Source organism: Erigeron canadensis, chromosome 5 (genome assembly GCF_010389155.1).
Source record: "Erigeron canadensis isolate Cc75 chromosome 5, C_canadensis_v1, whole genome shotgun sequence".
Lineage (NCBI taxonomy): Eukaryota > Viridiplantae > Streptophyta > Magnoliopsida > Asterales > Asteraceae > Erigeron > Erigeron canadensis.
This window is the reverse complement of record NC_057765.1, coordinates 1,498,881-1,514,680: the sequence shown is the minus strand read 5'-3', so window position 1 is coordinate 1,514,680 and position 15,800 is coordinate 1,498,881. Positions and strand designations below refer to the sequence as shown.

The window sequence follows — 15,800 nt, the reverse complement described above, 5'->3', positions numbered from 1 at the left end:
CCTTTGGCCGTCATGATGAACTCGTTGAATGTGTAAACCGCATTAGCAAGTTGGTCAATAGCAAGTTGAATTTTCTTGTACTTCCCCTGCATATAAGTGACATTTTGACTCAAGCTCAGTACAATGCCCAGTTTGTATATAACGGATTTCTTCAGCACACCATTTCTTTTTCGCTGCCAGTTTGAGACCAATTTCAACAATTTCCTCTTTCGACTTTTGGTGGTCGAGGATATCAGCCATGATACTGTCATTCACTTGATCGACAGTCATTGGTGGTTTATGGTTACATGATCGAAAGACATTTAATGAGGAAGCCATTTAAGATGTATAAGATTTTGAGAGTTTGTAAGAAATATCTGAGAAGGAGCCAATATTTATAGCTAAAATATTTACACAATTAGTCCCTATAACATTTTAGTACCTCAAATTCAAAAGATGTACAGTTTTGGTCCCTCAATCCAAGCTATAAATACCAACTCATAGACACTTCATTTGCACGACAATATTTTACAAATTCACACACTCTTGCTAACAAAATGGCCTCCTCATCATCAAACAAGAATGTTCATCGACCTCGTCTGACCGAAGAAGAGATGAAATCAAGAATCATGGCTGATGTCAAAGAGGATACTCTCCTTCAAACTGAACTCTCTAACCAAATGGGTTACCTACGGGAGAAAAGGCGACAATGCGAGCATCGGCTTGAGGCACTACAAGCACCAGGCCGTAAGCTCTCGAAGCACGAAGAGACATATTCGTTGGTTCTGCAGGATGAGATCAAGAAGATAAAGAGGGTGGTGGATGACGTTTTTTACGCTGGTCACACGTTGGGTGACCAGTGCACCTGGGCCGAATCGTTTCATGACAACTGCGGGGAAGGCAAAAGTACTTGGGAAGTCAAATGCCCGCAACACGACAAGTGGTGGGCAAACGAAAAAGCTTACCGCGGCTGGGGGAAAATCTCAAGCAAAGATGAAGAGTAATTTGTGCTGTATTTTAGTCTAAGTACTATGTTTTTTATATTTTGTGTTGTATTTAAGACTTAAGTAACGTTATCAATAAAATGTGTTTTTATTTCATGTTGGAACCAATTAAAAACAGATTAGGAGTTCAGGAAAAAACAAACATAAATTTCAAATTCATCAAGAGACATAAATTTCAGGAAAAACAAACAAAAACAACATTTTTATTGAGGTTGAAATTTCAGGGCATGACATATTCAAATTTCAGGGCATGTCTTCCTGTTATGGCCCAATTGACCGCAAATACCACATCTAGCTTGTTGTCTTGAGGTTGAAGATCTGCTCGTAGAACTCTCATCCATCTCGTTCCGGTACCGTCTGGTGCGTCTCCTACCCCTTTGCGTGACCAGTTTTTCAAGGTCTCCCTGAATCTGCCAATCTACCGGCGCCCAGTAATTCACCTCTCGAAGGGGAGAAAGTGCAGCATTATACTGATTTATCCATGTCCTAGTTGTGTACCTTTTACTTGGAAGATTAGCAGCTCTCTCTTGTCTATATCCGCAAACAGCAATGGCATGAGAGGATGGAAACCTTTGATGTTGCCAAGCTCCACAAGAGTATTTTTTCCTATTCTCCCCCATGAAAACATTGTATGTGTACTCGCCTTGTGCATTTCTTTGGTTTGTTTTGACCGTGTAATTACCTGTTCGTTCATCAAACACTTCCACTCTATGGCTTATTGACGCTCGTTCACGCATCTGATAAACCTGCCACATTTTGCGAGCTAGTGGTGGGTTCCAACTACTTGCCTTCCGGTATTGGCTGACAAAATGGTCTCTTGTCCAAGTAAAAGTGCTCTCAATTAAAGCTCTAATAAGTAGCATTCGAGCCTTACCAAGGATATTGTTTTGGCACTCGGCAATGTTTGTCGTTAAGTTACCCCAACGACGAAGCGCCGAGTCGTGCCTTAGAGTCCACTTCTCCAAACCAATGTTCCTCAAATACGGCCAAACAGCGTCATCTTCACCTTTGATTGTGTTTATCGCCCAAGTATACTTGGATGATTGGGAGGTGGAACCGATAACCCAAGCCAGATTTTTGATTCTCCTGTTCTTGAAGTGCGAGTTCACGTTGCTACAAACGTGCCTCAAACAATACCGATGATGCCACCCATCAATTTGGCTCACTGCATTAAGAATGCCTTGGTGACGATCTGAAATGATACACAAATCACCTTGCCTCTGCGACCCGACATGCTCTTCAAAGAGATTTAGAAACCATCCCCAACTTTCATTAGACTCTTCATCAACCAAGCCATAAGCGACCGGCAATAGTTGTCCATTGGCGTTCTTTGTCACTACAGTTAGCAACTTACCTTTGTAGCTGCCTTTCAAATGAGCGCCATCGACAAAGATCACCGGAATACAACGTTGGAATGCCCTAATTGCCAGTCCAAATGCCCAAAATACATACTTGAATGTATGTATATGGCTTGAACTGGTTGGAGAATGGAGCCATTCCACAACAGTGTATGGGTTAGCACGTTGTAATTCAGCAACATACTTGGGCAGTGCATCAAAGTTACTCGGCCAAGTTCCATACAACCTTTCAATTTCTAACCTTCTTGCATTCCACGCCTTGGCGTAGCTCACATCAACATTGAACGTTGTTTTTACTTGGGCCTGGATCTGTCTAACTTTTAAAGTTAAATCCTCCCGCACTTGTGACAAAATTTCAGAAGCAATCATACTTGCTGTCATACAACGATTGTTATTAGATATCACTTCTCCATAACAATTGTGACTCTCCACCCACTTTGTGATCTGAAACAATCCTAATCTGTTTCTGTTAGATCCAGCTACAACCCACCTACAGGGGACCCGGTCCAAAACACCACGATAATTCTTCCCCCTGGTCATGCACTGTGCTTTCCAAAACGCTGGCCTTGTATCCATAACAATAAGTTCTCTGTTTTCTCTTATGTTCCAAAGCCTAACAGAGTGTATAAGCTCCGCCTTGCTCTGAAAAAACATTCCTTTTTCTATCACATTTCTATCTGGCGACCAAAATACCACATCTTCTTGAACTTCATTGAATGGCATTAGACGATCTTCATTATCATCTTGAAGATTAACAAGTTCTTCATGCTCCAAAGGACCTTGTGCATGAGCCCCTTCTTCTTCATCATCTCCAGATACATCCCCATCAACGCTATATGCGTCGATGGTATCATCACTTGTATAAGGTGCCTCGTCGCTTGATCCACCAACCATTGGGTCAATTTCATGATCTTGAACAAGTTCATCGTCTTCATCGTCATTGTCTTCATCATCATCATTGTCTGCATCATCTTCGTTATCTTCATCATCTTCGTTATCTTCTGGCTGGTTACTCCCTTGAAAAAAACACTGGCTTTGAGTCAAGCTTAACAACTGGTTTGTAAAACTAGGCTCGAACTTCACTTCAAATTGCGCTTCACCGAGATGATAAATCATTGCTAAAGTATTATCATCCGTAATTAAGTTCCTAAAAGGAACACCCTTAAATTCATACCACAAATATAATTGCAGTTTGAACTGTTGTTTTGAAATACCAAAACAACTGTAAGTTATATCACAGATTTGTGAATAAGTCATCATGTGGAAAATGGGAAAACTTCTTCTTTTCAATGGATCTGTATTTTGAAGGATTTCATTTATGAATGATACTTGATCATCCCATACTAACTGAACTACAATGGGTTTGAATGATAAAGAAGAAGCCATTTTTTTTAAAGTGTTTGAAATATTATCTAAAAATGTTTGTTGAGTACTGATAATGTTTACTGATGAAGAAGAAGCCATCACATACTATATATATACAACAAAAATCTAATTAGGTTAACATATCATATTAGGGTTTCACCAGAGTTTGACACGTGTTAGGCTTTCCTCGAAACCGGTTTTTCAAATACCGGTTTCGAGTAACGTGTATACCACCACTGTACCACCAGTACCACCACTGTACCACTGTCACATCAATGCTTGAGTCCGGTATTTCAAATACCGGATTCAAATTTTCTTTTTGAAACCGGTATTTCAAATACCGGATTTGACTAGAAAATTTGAATCCGGTATTTCAAATACCGGTTTCACTGGTTTTATAATTTATTTTTTTTCAAAACTTGTTTGACAAAACACCCTTGAAATACGCCCGTTTCGAAAAAATTTTCTATATAATTGCATATTATATCTATACTAGTTTGAAAGATTAATTTAGGAACAATTAAGCATTTTGATGCTATAATTTGTTGTTGGTCACAATGATTTCTACAAAAATATATAGGTTTTATCTTCTTAATTGTTGTGGAAAGTATATTGACTTAGTTTAAATATTGAAGTTATTTCAACAAGACATGTTGCGTGGCCCGGAATTTCCTTGTTGCAAAGAATACATTATTTTGATGCATTGTTTTAATCTCGTTTTGCTATTTATTACAGAACAGATCGAAAATTTATTTCCTATGATGATAACTCCATTTACAGGTTGTTGAAGACTTTCCATACACGAAAATAAATTATGTACAAATAGTACGCAAACTAACGTTAAATCTCCCGATAAGGTCATTTGTTATCGAACACACAATAGAGTTTCGAATCTGAATTCTGTTTTCGATAAGACGGAAGATTTTGTACGACTTCAATATCCCACAAAACCTTTTCCTTTGTTTTTGGCCTATGCGGGTTGTCATGTGTAATCGTATTTCTCCAAGGGGGTACGCCTCCATTTGGGCGCAAGAAACTACCCGTAGGCGTTTTAAGTCGAACTTGGAAACCGTCTCTTAATGGTTCCCAATTGATGCTCCCGTCTAAATCTGGTTTCAATTCCGTTTGAAGGACCTTTTTTCCTTTTACGCCTTCAAGAAATGTCGCGTTAGAAGCCATCAAGTATTTTCCATAACAACTTTTGAAACGTATGAAATTTTCGCCGGTTGGTATGACCTCCCATTCGGCCTTTTCTGTGGATCCATCACGGTCTTGGAAAACCGTTTCCTTGTCGTCGTCGGCCACCATGTATTTTTCCCTTACGCTATGAAGGCGAACCGTTTTCGCCCTTTTGAATAGTTCCATTTTCTTGAATTAAATTATTTAACCAATTGTGTTGTTTTGTTTCAATGTGTTGTTTTGTTTCAAAGATATTGCAAAACGGTAAATGGTTTTCCAAAATGTTTGGTATTGAAAACAAAGAAAAAGAAAAAGAGGGAAACAAATATGAGTGACTAATTATGGTGTGAATTTTTGACTTTTGACTTTGACCCTAACTTCATTTATTTTTTTCTCTGTCATTTGAATTTGACTAACTATCTGTGCATGCCACGTGAATGAACGTATCTTTTTTCTCAGACAAAATATATTTCTGTAGAAAATGTGTTACTGTTTTCCGTCATTCCAGTAAATTTTACTATTTTGGTCAATGTAGAGTTTTGGTTACAATATTACTCGTAAATGAATGTAATAGTAAGAGTAATATTTAGGCAGATACAGATTACATAACGATTACGCATATCTGTATAGTAAGTAACTACCAATGCCGTCTTCTACGGGTTTTGGGTCTCAATACCATTTTTGACGGTGTATGGGGGAGGTTGATATGTAGACAGCCTTACCCCTACCAAAGGTAGAGAGGTTGCTTCCAGGTTCTACCATAGGTAGAAAAGGACCTCCAACCTTGCTGGGCATGAGAATCAAACCCATGACCTCTGTTTCCAGAGGCATGAGCTTCAACCACTGATCCAACCCAGTTGGTTTATATCTATATCTATATCTATACTATATTATAAAGCAGATCTTCCCTGTTTACATTTTAAGTTTTAACATTTACCTTCCCAAAATGCTCATATATCAATTCTATATTTACTTAACACCCTTTCTCTCTCCTCAAATCTCAACCAATCATTTTTTTTCTCTCTCCTCTATAAATCATTTCTTCCTCCAATTCATTCAAAATCTTTTATCTCAAAAACTGTACATCGATAAATTATAAAAATTGTATGGGTGTTCTTAAAATTTAATGCTCTTTCATTAGAGATGTCATTCAATATACTTTCAACGAATTTTTAAATCCGAAGGCGGAGCCTGTACGTTTAAGGTATTTGACTATCACACTCTATGACCTATCAACCCACCATCTCACCGCCGCAACGCGCAAGTACTTACTCTCGTATAGATAAACATAAAAGATTTTCTTTGTTTGAATTATTAAGGATGACAAACTATTTTTTGAGTAAGATACAACGGTCTAAGTGGGTTTTTTTCTTTAATAAATATGTCGTGGCTTCAAACCATTCTTGTTGAATTGTATGTTTGTAATTGTAATTATATAAATCTATTGGGTTATTAGAAGTTGATAATGACATAACATGACTTAACAATACTATAGACTTGGTGATATATTTAACATTCCAGAAGCTCTAATCGGAACATGAACATCCCTACTTTTACTTCCGATCACAAGATTGGAGGCATCACGTTCGCCACCACCAGTCTCAAAACCGAATATAGATCTTGAATTCAGATGGACAAAAAAGAACAAAAAAGAATCTCGCACATAATTTCAACAACACGTCATTCGGAAACCTCTTTGGCCAACAACACGGGCATTTGGTTGGTGGTCATAGAGGTGGCTGGATAGCAGTTCCGCAAACTGAAAATTACACTACTATAGATTCATACAAAATGCATAACAGCAACAGCAGCAAAAAGAAATACATCATTAAACTATATTAACTGCAGCTACCAACATTCACACATATTTAAGTTCTTGAGATGAAAACTGAAACTAACCACCAGAAAATCAAAAAACCAACATTAAAAGCTCTGACATCCAAGTCCTTAAGCAGCACAACCACCACACATAATGCCCCTGTTAATCACCAGGAAAACATATGTTTAAGGTTACAACTTGATACATATAGGAAACAATACAATACACAATTCTAGCTCCAAAAGGATGTTTATGTATATACATTTTCAGTTAATGGAGCCTTGTATGCTAAATGAGACCAGGTGCCACATTATAGCTTCGTTTTATAATTTATATCATATGCTAAAAGATAAGAGATGTGTTAGCGTTACTTACATAATGGAACACCCGGAGCTCTTACGCCTTTTCTGTCTGATCACCTCCTTCCTTCGAGGAGGTTGCAGAACAACCTTGATGGCCGTATCAAACACCGCTTTCACATTCTAATGATCATCAATCAAAACAAAATAAATTAAGTTTACTTAATACTATAACTACAAAATAGTCTAAAGTTTAAGTATTTTTGGTTTAAATTATTCACCTGTTGAGTTTTTGAACTGCATTCGATATAAGCAGCTGCACCAATTTGTTTCCTCAGTTCTTCACCCTATAAATAAACGTCAAACAGTTCATAAGAAAAATACTTTTGCGCCCAACTTGACACTCAAAAAGATTGATGATTGAGTACCTGGGCAGATGTGATAACATTAGACCCCATATGATCGGCTAAATATCCCTTGTCGTCACGAAGATCTGGAAGCAAATCCAAAACACAGCCTTAAGCTTTATAAATTGAGTTAGCAATTTACACCCATTTACCTAACAATCGGTCAATTAAAGTTGTGTTTCAACTCTAGCATTTCAAATAGGTCAATGTAGAATCACTTATAAGAAAATGGTAAAACGGATCGAAAGTCATCCGAGCTGTATTTTTCTAACACATAAAACCTCCTAAATCATTTGGTTCAAAATAAGTAGATAAATTGTAAAACTACATAACTTCTGTAATACTAATTTGTGTATGACAAATAAAATATTTTGTCAAATAAGTGCATGGGCTCATCTCACGCCGGGGCCATCTTGACACTACCAAAAACTGATTTGTTTGAACCTGCCCCTTTTACCACTTCATTTCAAGAAACATTTTGTATATTTGTATAGGTGCTTGTTATGTAGAAATCTTGATCAAAATCATATGAAGATATGCAAGATAACAGGATTGTAAGTTATACCTAACTTTGTGCCAACAAGTACTACTGGAACATTTGGTGCGAATCTTCGAAGTTCCGGCATCCACTGTATGAATAGTCAAAGATCACTTACTATGCGATGAAGTTATTTCTATATTTATTCAATTTTTCCATAGTCAAAGTAAACTTACTTATATTATTTTTTAACACTGACACTAAGTTTACAAAAGATAATGCATTGCTTTCTCAATAGTTTACTCTAAGAATTCAAAAATTACGGAAGTAGAAAAAAAGCTTTCAATTAATTATGGGGAATACTACTACTTTTTTACAATTAACAAAACAAAAGAGATAAAGTCCACATTGCTTTGTCTATAATTATAGCTTAACTTACTGATTACTAAAGTTTGAAACAAATATGTTTGACGTTAAAATGTCATTGTGACTCTAACTTGTCAAATACGTTAAAAAGATTTGAGGTTTACAGTTGATTAACTTTTTTCCTTATTTTCCAAGATTAAAGAATATGATGACATACAAATAGGTGTAGTTGGCAGTTGGCACTTCTTTCTCTAAATGTAAGCTAAATGTTACACCTTATAAAAGTCAAAATCAACTCTAATCTTGGAAGATAGTGATTAAAATATGTTTCAACTTGATAGTGGAAATTTCTTCTTTATTAAGATTCAAGAATCAAAAAACTAAAAGGGGTGATAGTGAAGTCTTGATTCAGTTCAAATTCAAAAAAAGTCTAACTTTTTCAAAATTCTGAAAGTGAAAGTTAAGAACAAGGGGAAATTTGAAAATTTAGACAAAAAAGGAGAGAGCACTACTAAAAGAAAGTGTACCTTCTTTAGGACATTTTCATAGCTTGCCCTACTTATTAAAGAAAAAGCTAACACAAATACATCTGCACCTCTGTAGCTTAATGGCCTTAATCTGCTATAATCTTCTTGACCTTTATATCACAAACACCAAAAAGATAATGAAAAAGGATATAAAAAAGGATAAAAACAACGTATTTTCAATAAAATAAACTACTGTAAAAATTATAAAAATTGGAAGTTTAATAAAATTACCAGCAGTGTCCCATAACCCCAAGTTAACAATGTTTCCATCAACAGCCACATTAGCACTGAAATTGTCAAAAACCGTTGGGATATAATCCTGTCAAAAAAAATAAAAACCCAAAATTGAAAAATAACCAAAAATACGAAAAGATTCAATCTTTAATACATAAAACTTAATATTAGCATAAACCCACCTGTAATCAACAACTAAAGATTAAACCCACAAATTATAATCAACAAAACACAAACTTAAATAAGCTTTACTGACTTGTACATTATGCATGAGAAGTTGTACTATAAGGTCTAACCCAGAATAAAGAAGCTAAAAATGCCAAGAAAATTAAAAGGGTATTTTCATAAACAAAATTGGCTCTTTTTTTTTTTTTCAAAAGCTATAGATACAGCATATACTTACAGTGGGAAATTTGTTACTAGTATAACAAATCAGCATACAAGTTTTGCCAACAGCTCCATCACCAACAGTGACACATTTTATAAACTTTGAAACACTCATATTTTTGTGTGTGTTTTTGAGCTTTTTATTTTGGTTATTGCAGTGATGTTTTTTAGTGAAAAAAATCAGCCTAAAAAGTGAGTTTGAAGAGTGGAGAAGAAGTTTCAGTGAGAGAGAAGAGAGGTGTGTATTGTGTAGAAGAAGACAATATGGTGAGTGTTTTGGTTTTAGTAATTTGCCAAGAGAAGGTGGGGAGCAAGGTTATTGTACTCTATCTATGGGTTTAAAAACAAAGAAAAATAAAACATTTATAAAATATAGTACCTCGTGAAAATAAGTATGTTTGTGTTATTTAATGTTGTATGTATACCAACTTTACCTGGTCTAACTTAGATTTGTGTGTGCATTTAGTGTGTTTTTGTTTGGGAAGGATTCCTAAGTTATTTTTATAACTTAGAGTTAAGTTAAGGAAATCTTGACCTTTGATTGAAAATAAGGGCTAAGATTCAATTATTATCTTTGAATTTTGACCCTTAATTTTCATTCAAAGGCTAAGATTAGCCTAACATGACTAGTCATGTTAGATTAACTTGAGGGAATCCCCTTCTGTTTTTCTTTCCTATCTAAATATGATCTAGCATGTCTTTGCAATAAATCTATACTACTATATATAAAAAGGAAATAAATAATATGCTTCTAGAAGCATGTATTTCTACTCTTACAAATCATTTAAAAAATATTTTAAATTTAAATATTGATTTCAATCACATGGCTCAATGTTTAATATTTTTTAAATGATTTGTGAGAGTATAAGCATGTATCATACATATTAGTTATTCCCATATAAAAGTTATACCCTATGTTGAAAAATTAAAATTTTTAAGACATATAAAATTACCATTTTATACTTAATAAATTATTTTATACAATCATTTCATTGTCTTCTAAAAAATATCTACTACTTTTTTTTAAATAAAATATCTTTATATCAAATACCTACACCACTTGATGCATCTACCGCTACCAACGCTCGCCGTCGCTGTTCTGTTGATTCCACCACATCACTGTCAATGTCATTATCGCCGCATTGCGCGAATACCATGTTCGTTTGATTAAAATAGTATGTAAATAGTATACAAGGTATTGGTTAAAGAGTTTTTCGTTTTTTTAATAGGGTCAAGATATTGAATTGTGTCAAACGTAAATGTCTCATTTATACATGGAAGAACAAACTTTTTAAGACGTCGTCAAGATTCAAACCCGACATGGGTGCACCAAAATTTGGAGTGTCAGCAACTTATTCGCTTTGTTTTTAAATAAAATGGTAATTTTTGTTGGAGAAAAAAGATAATTCAGATTGTTATTAAATATGTATAAAAGAATTATATAAAAGGATAACAAAGATTGTTATTAATATATATAAATATAATTGTATCTTTATTTTTAAATTTATGATAAAAAAAATGCAACTATTTACGCATGTTAATAAATAATAACAACTTATAAAGTTATCGTTGTCCTTGATCTATAAAATTATCATTGTGAAGACCAATATTCAATCATATAGCTACAAATATAATATGGAAAAATGTGAAATACAATTCTTAGGATTGCACTTAATGTTTATAAAAAACTACTAGATTTAAACCCGTGTCCAACACTGGACACGGGGTTTACGATATTATCAATATTAGATGTTCATATATTTAGTTCATAAAAGCTTATAATTTTGAACGTATACACTTCTAAGTGTTATACTTTGCAAGTTGTAGTACAATAATCATATGTTCGTTACTGTCATTATTAGCTGAGACATATTGATGGAATTGTTTGTCGTAGTCATTCCACAAGGCACATGCTACAATAATTTTTCTATTATAGGATTTTTGAAACCAGTTGTACTCATAATTTGATGTTATTATTAAAGATAATTAGGAATTAAAATATAAATATATTTGTGATCTTGTACTTGACATTCAAATATATGTATTTGATCATGATGCGGAGTTATAACACGAATAGGTTTACTTTCAATCACATGTCCTATGATAATTAGATAATAATTAGGATTGTTTTCATACTCTTTGATAACAATTAGGATTCATGATTTGAGTGACAATTGAAACTTTAAAAAATTAAATATATATCTTTGTAATGTTTTTAAAAAATCTCCTCAAATTGATGTTAAAAATAAATTTAAATTAAGTATTGAGGGCTAAAAAGTGTAAGTTATTGATGGAAAATAAAAAAGTGTAAATTAATGAAATTTTTTCTACAAATTAATATAATAACTAATACTAATATAATAATGTATTTGGATAATGATTATCAGAGTTTTTAATTTATAGCTAATCTAAATGATGACATAAGCGAGAGTCAATTTGATGAAATTGAGCGATTTGATTGGTTAATAAGTCATTAATTCAACTGTCTTATAGTATATATTAAGATTAAGATACTTTTGAATTTTATGATAAATATGGATAACTATTTATACGAGTATAACTTAACTACAGTCATAAAAAAAATGCGTTTTAACAAAACTAATTATTTATTAATTCAATAAGATCAACATCACATGTTAGTAAAATTTAATAGTTAAAGCTTTTTCGTGTTTTTTTTTTTTTTTTGAAAATAAAATACTAACTACTAAATTACATCAAACATATTAATCTTTTCCAGTGATACAGATTGAATTTTGATATCCTTTTTTAAAAGGTGAATTTTGATGGAAATTTCGTGTTGTAATTCGACACCGGGGGGGGGGGTGTCTAGTATACGTTGTCTTAACCGGGGTCGCGCTAGAGAGCTCCCTCGAAGTATAAATGTCTATTTTAAATACATGATGGAGGGCAAACTCTCTACTATCCGCCCGAAGACATGACAATTAATAGGGGTAAACCCTCTCTTAAAAGACTTGTTCGCTAATCGATTTATAACCGAAAAGTAAAAGAAATATTGTGTACGTGGCATATTTTGTATTAATACTTGAAGGTTTGTGGGATGCAATACTTGGTACTCGAGTTCTATATCAGCAACAACCCGGGAAGAATCAGACGATTTAAGGAAACTGATGGACAATTGCAGGTTATCTGAAGACGAGTACAACTGGGTATGGCTAGGAGATTGTGATGAGAGTTTCTCGGTAAAGAGTGCAAAATGTTTTATCAAAGGTGGTAAAGATTATAGTGACCAGTTTATTTTTAAATGGGTGAAGGGGGTTCCGAAGAAGTCCAATGTATATGACACTTAGTTATCATAATTACAATTTTGGTAATACTCTTTGTGGTTTATGTGAGACCTGGGACGAGACAATTGAGCATCTTTTATGCTTTTGGCAATTCGCGTCCTCGGTTTGGGGCATATTAGTCAGTGGTGTAAGGTCGGGACTCTTTCTTTTTCGTCAGTAAAAGATTTGGTTTTGATAGCTGATAATTAACATGGGTGTGGGAAAGAAGACACTCAAGGCATCTAAAGTTATTGTTTTTGTTACGAGTTGGTGCTTTTGTTGGAAGGCTATAAACGTAAAAATCTTTGAACAAGCTACATTCACCGCTGACAAGGTTTTCATGGAAGTCAAAACGATAAGATTTTTATGGTACAAAAGTAGATTGAAAAAAAAAAGTCATTAATTAGGAGGATAGGAACAAATTTAATGTAATGTGATTCTTTTGTAATTATTCTTACGGTGTAATTACGGAGTGTGGTGAATATTTACCATGAACCATACTTTTCAAAAATAAAAAAAATAATAATATTTAAGTCTCCGTTAATATAATTAATTGGCAAATTGTAAATATGTACTCGTTCCGTATAAAGAAATACACACAAAGATATACAAGTGTTTAAGATATCGACAAGTATGAATTGGTCGTGGTGAATCTATTCTAAAATACTACACATCCCATGCATGCGTATCGTTTTGGGATCAATTTTTGTCCCATTCTATTTGTATTTAACCTTATAATTAAACTTAATTATTTTATTGCTATTATCTATATAAAACTATGACACGATAATTTGTTCTATCGATATGTTAACCTTTAAATAATCCATATATTAATTTATTTAAAGATACACTTCTAAATTTAGTACAATAAAAAATGGTTTCAGTCACCGTATGAAATATTAGTACTAGTATTTCTAAGATTTTAAAACAAGTATCCCTATATTATATAAATTCACTTCAAAATTTGTTAGTTATTACCTATGTGGCATACTTAAAAATGCAAGAAAACCTAAAAATCATTACAATATTGTTCCTTGGAAAGTTTACGGATTAGTTATTTTTATAGGGATAACGGCATCAGAGTGCAACCAACTATGACTAAAAGGTTATGTAATGTAACCAACTACTCGACTAGCTATGTAGTGTAACCTCCTTTGTTTTTTGGGTTATGTCATGCAAGTTACCGGCTAATTCAGGTTTCCATCCGGTTAAGCCAAAAAATAAAGTTAGGGATAATGGCACCAAAGTGTAACCAACTATAACCAAAAGGTTATGTAGTGTAACCAACTATGATCAAAAGGTTATGTAATGTAGTGAACTACTCGACTAGCTATGTAGTGTAACCACCTTTGTAATTTCACTAACAAAAATAAAGTTATAGAATTATTCATTTCTTTTGCATATTTTATCTTCTTCATTTCATCCCACAGACTATGCAACACAACCCAAAATGAGAATCTAAACCCAAATATATTAACCCACTTGATTTATCATATCATCATCAATCAATATATTGTCTTCTATCCATCACTGATGTATATCTATATCTATTTCTATATAAATTTCTCATTCGCCGTCGTAGACAAATGGTTTCACCACGCCTATTCATTTTATATTATCAATCACCACACTATACCATGATCAGATACCTCAATGGGTTCTGCTTTTTTGGATTCCGCAACTATTTCTCTTTCGCCGTCGTAGACATATGTTTTCACCACGCCTATTCATTTTATAATATCAATCACCACACTATACCATGATCAGATACCTCAATGGGTTCTGCTTTTTTGGATTCCGCAACTATTGTTAAAGATCCGAATGGCAATGGCTCAACGATGGATGCAAAAGCTCAAAAAAAGTCTGATCATGTCGCCAGAATTTGCTGATGTTCTTCACTGTTGCCGGAATTTGATGTTGTTATGCACTATCGACGGAATTTGGTGTTGTTCTTCACTGTTTCCATTCGTCATCAACTCGATAAATATCCATCTATTAATCTAGCCATATAGACACAAATTTGACTTCTCAATAAAACCCACAAATCATTAAACTTAAATTGATAGAAAAGAGGGGTCGCTTGTTGCCGGAATCTTCAAAATCATAACCGCCGCCACCATGATCAATGTGGTATATTTGATAGAGAAAAGATGTGTATATATAAATTGTTTATGTATAAATAATTAGAAAATATATATTCTAAATATATGTAACACGTGGCCCTTTCTTTTAATAAAAAAAAAAAGAATAAAAATGAAATTGGTAACCGACAATTAACTTCTTATCCGGTTGCTTACATTACATAACCCAACAAACAAAGGTGGTTACATTACATAGCTAGTCGAGTAGTTGGTTACATTACATAACCTTTTGGTCATAGTTGGTTACACTCCGGTGTTATTATCCCATAAAAATAAAGGTGGTAACCAGTAACTTGTTTTGTATCCGGTTGCTTACATTGCATAACCCAAAAAACAAAGTTGGTTACACTACATAGCTAATCGAGTAGTTGGTTACATTACATAACCTTTTGATCATAGTTGGTTACACTCCCGTGCCATTATCCCATTTTTATAAGAAGTTCAAATTTTCGAAAACGGATTAGTTATGCTTTCAAGAAGTTCAAATTTTCGAAAATTTGAATATGTAACCGTTCGTGTATTGCTTGTGGCGGTTACTTCCTTGCATGTCTATGTCTATATAAGGCCACTTCCATTCAGTTTTAAGGCATTTCAAAACGTAAACACATAACAGATCAATTTTAGCATGGCTTCACTAAACCATGTTTCAATTAGAAATTTGCGTCCAAATAATAAGCCATGTACGATAACAGTTAGAATTTGCGGCTATGAAAGCAACCTCTATATGGAGATGTTAATAACATAGGTAGTATTGAGATGATCCTGATGGACGAACATGTAAGTATTCATTGTTTATGAATTTTTCTTTTTTGATTAGATTACTTTTTAACATAACTTTCGTTCGAATTTATAACTAGCTTTTTAACATTCAAATGTATAAACATTTTCATTTTGACAGTTTGATAAAGTGGTTGTTGTGGCAACAATCGATTTTATTCCAACCGACCAGTTATGGTATTCAATGGAATGTGTG

At 33.8% G+C, this 15,800-nt stretch overlaps 3 protein-coding genes across 3 annotated transcripts; all 3 read right to left on the bottom strand.

The window, feature by feature from the left end:
- Window positions 1-1,219: 1,219 nt before the first annotated feature.
- LOC122599453 lies at window positions 1,220-3,727 on the bottom strand. The gene has a single exon (XM_043771968.1). The coding sequence runs from the start codon at window positions 3,725-3,727 to the stop codon at window positions 1,220-1,222; it is 2,508 nt and encodes an 835-aa protein (XP_043627903.1).
- An 832-nt stretch (window positions 3,728-4,559) lies between these two features.
- Window positions 4,560-5,071, bottom strand: LOC122598986. Its single transcript, XM_043771438.1, has one exon. It carries the CDS (start codon window positions 5,069-5,071, stop codon window positions 4,565-4,567), a length of 507 nt encoding a protein of 168 aa, XP_043627373.1. The 3' UTR covers window positions 4,560-4,564.
- A 1,456-nt stretch (window positions 5,072-6,527) lies between these two features.
- On the bottom strand, window positions 6,528-9,710 carry LOC122599891 (rac-like GTP-binding protein ARAC7). The gene is made up of 8 exons (XM_043772496.1): window positions 9,419-9,710; window positions 9,013-9,100; window positions 8,782-8,891; window positions 7,976-8,039; window positions 7,432-7,496; window positions 7,285-7,350; window positions 7,080-7,186; window positions 6,528-6,863 (listed from the first exon to the last, which is right to left on the bottom strand). Exons 1-8 carry the CDS (start codon window positions 9,515-9,517, stop codon window positions 6,833-6,835), a joined length of 630 nt encoding a protein of 209 aa, XP_043628431.1. The 5' UTR covers window positions 9,518-9,710; the 3' UTR covers window positions 6,528-6,832.
- Window positions 9,711-15,800: the final 6,090 nt, after the last annotated feature.

Excerpts from the sequence above, each read along its gene's own strand:
- LOC122599453 (XM_043771968.1), bottom strand. The coding sequence starts at position 3,727 with ATGGCTTCTTCTTTATCATTCAAACCCATTGTAGTTCAGTTAGTATGG.
- LOC122598986 (XM_043771438.1), bottom strand. The coding sequence starts at position 5,071 with ATGGAACTATTCAAAAGGGCGAAAACGGTTCGCCTTCATAGCGTAAGG.
- LOC122599891 (XM_043772496.1), bottom strand. The coding sequence starts at position 9,517 with ATGAGTGTTTCAAAGTTTATAAAATGTGTCACTGTTGGTGATGGAGCT. Across the intron at positions 9,101-9,418 it reads CTAGTAACAAATTTCCCACT|GATTATATCCCAACGGTTTT; the intron begins GTAAGTATATGC and ends TTTTTTTGACAG. Across the intron at positions 7,187-7,284 it reads GCAGTTCAAAAACTCAACAG|AATGTGAAAGCGGTGTTTGA; the intron begins GTGAATAATTTA and ends GATGATCATTAG.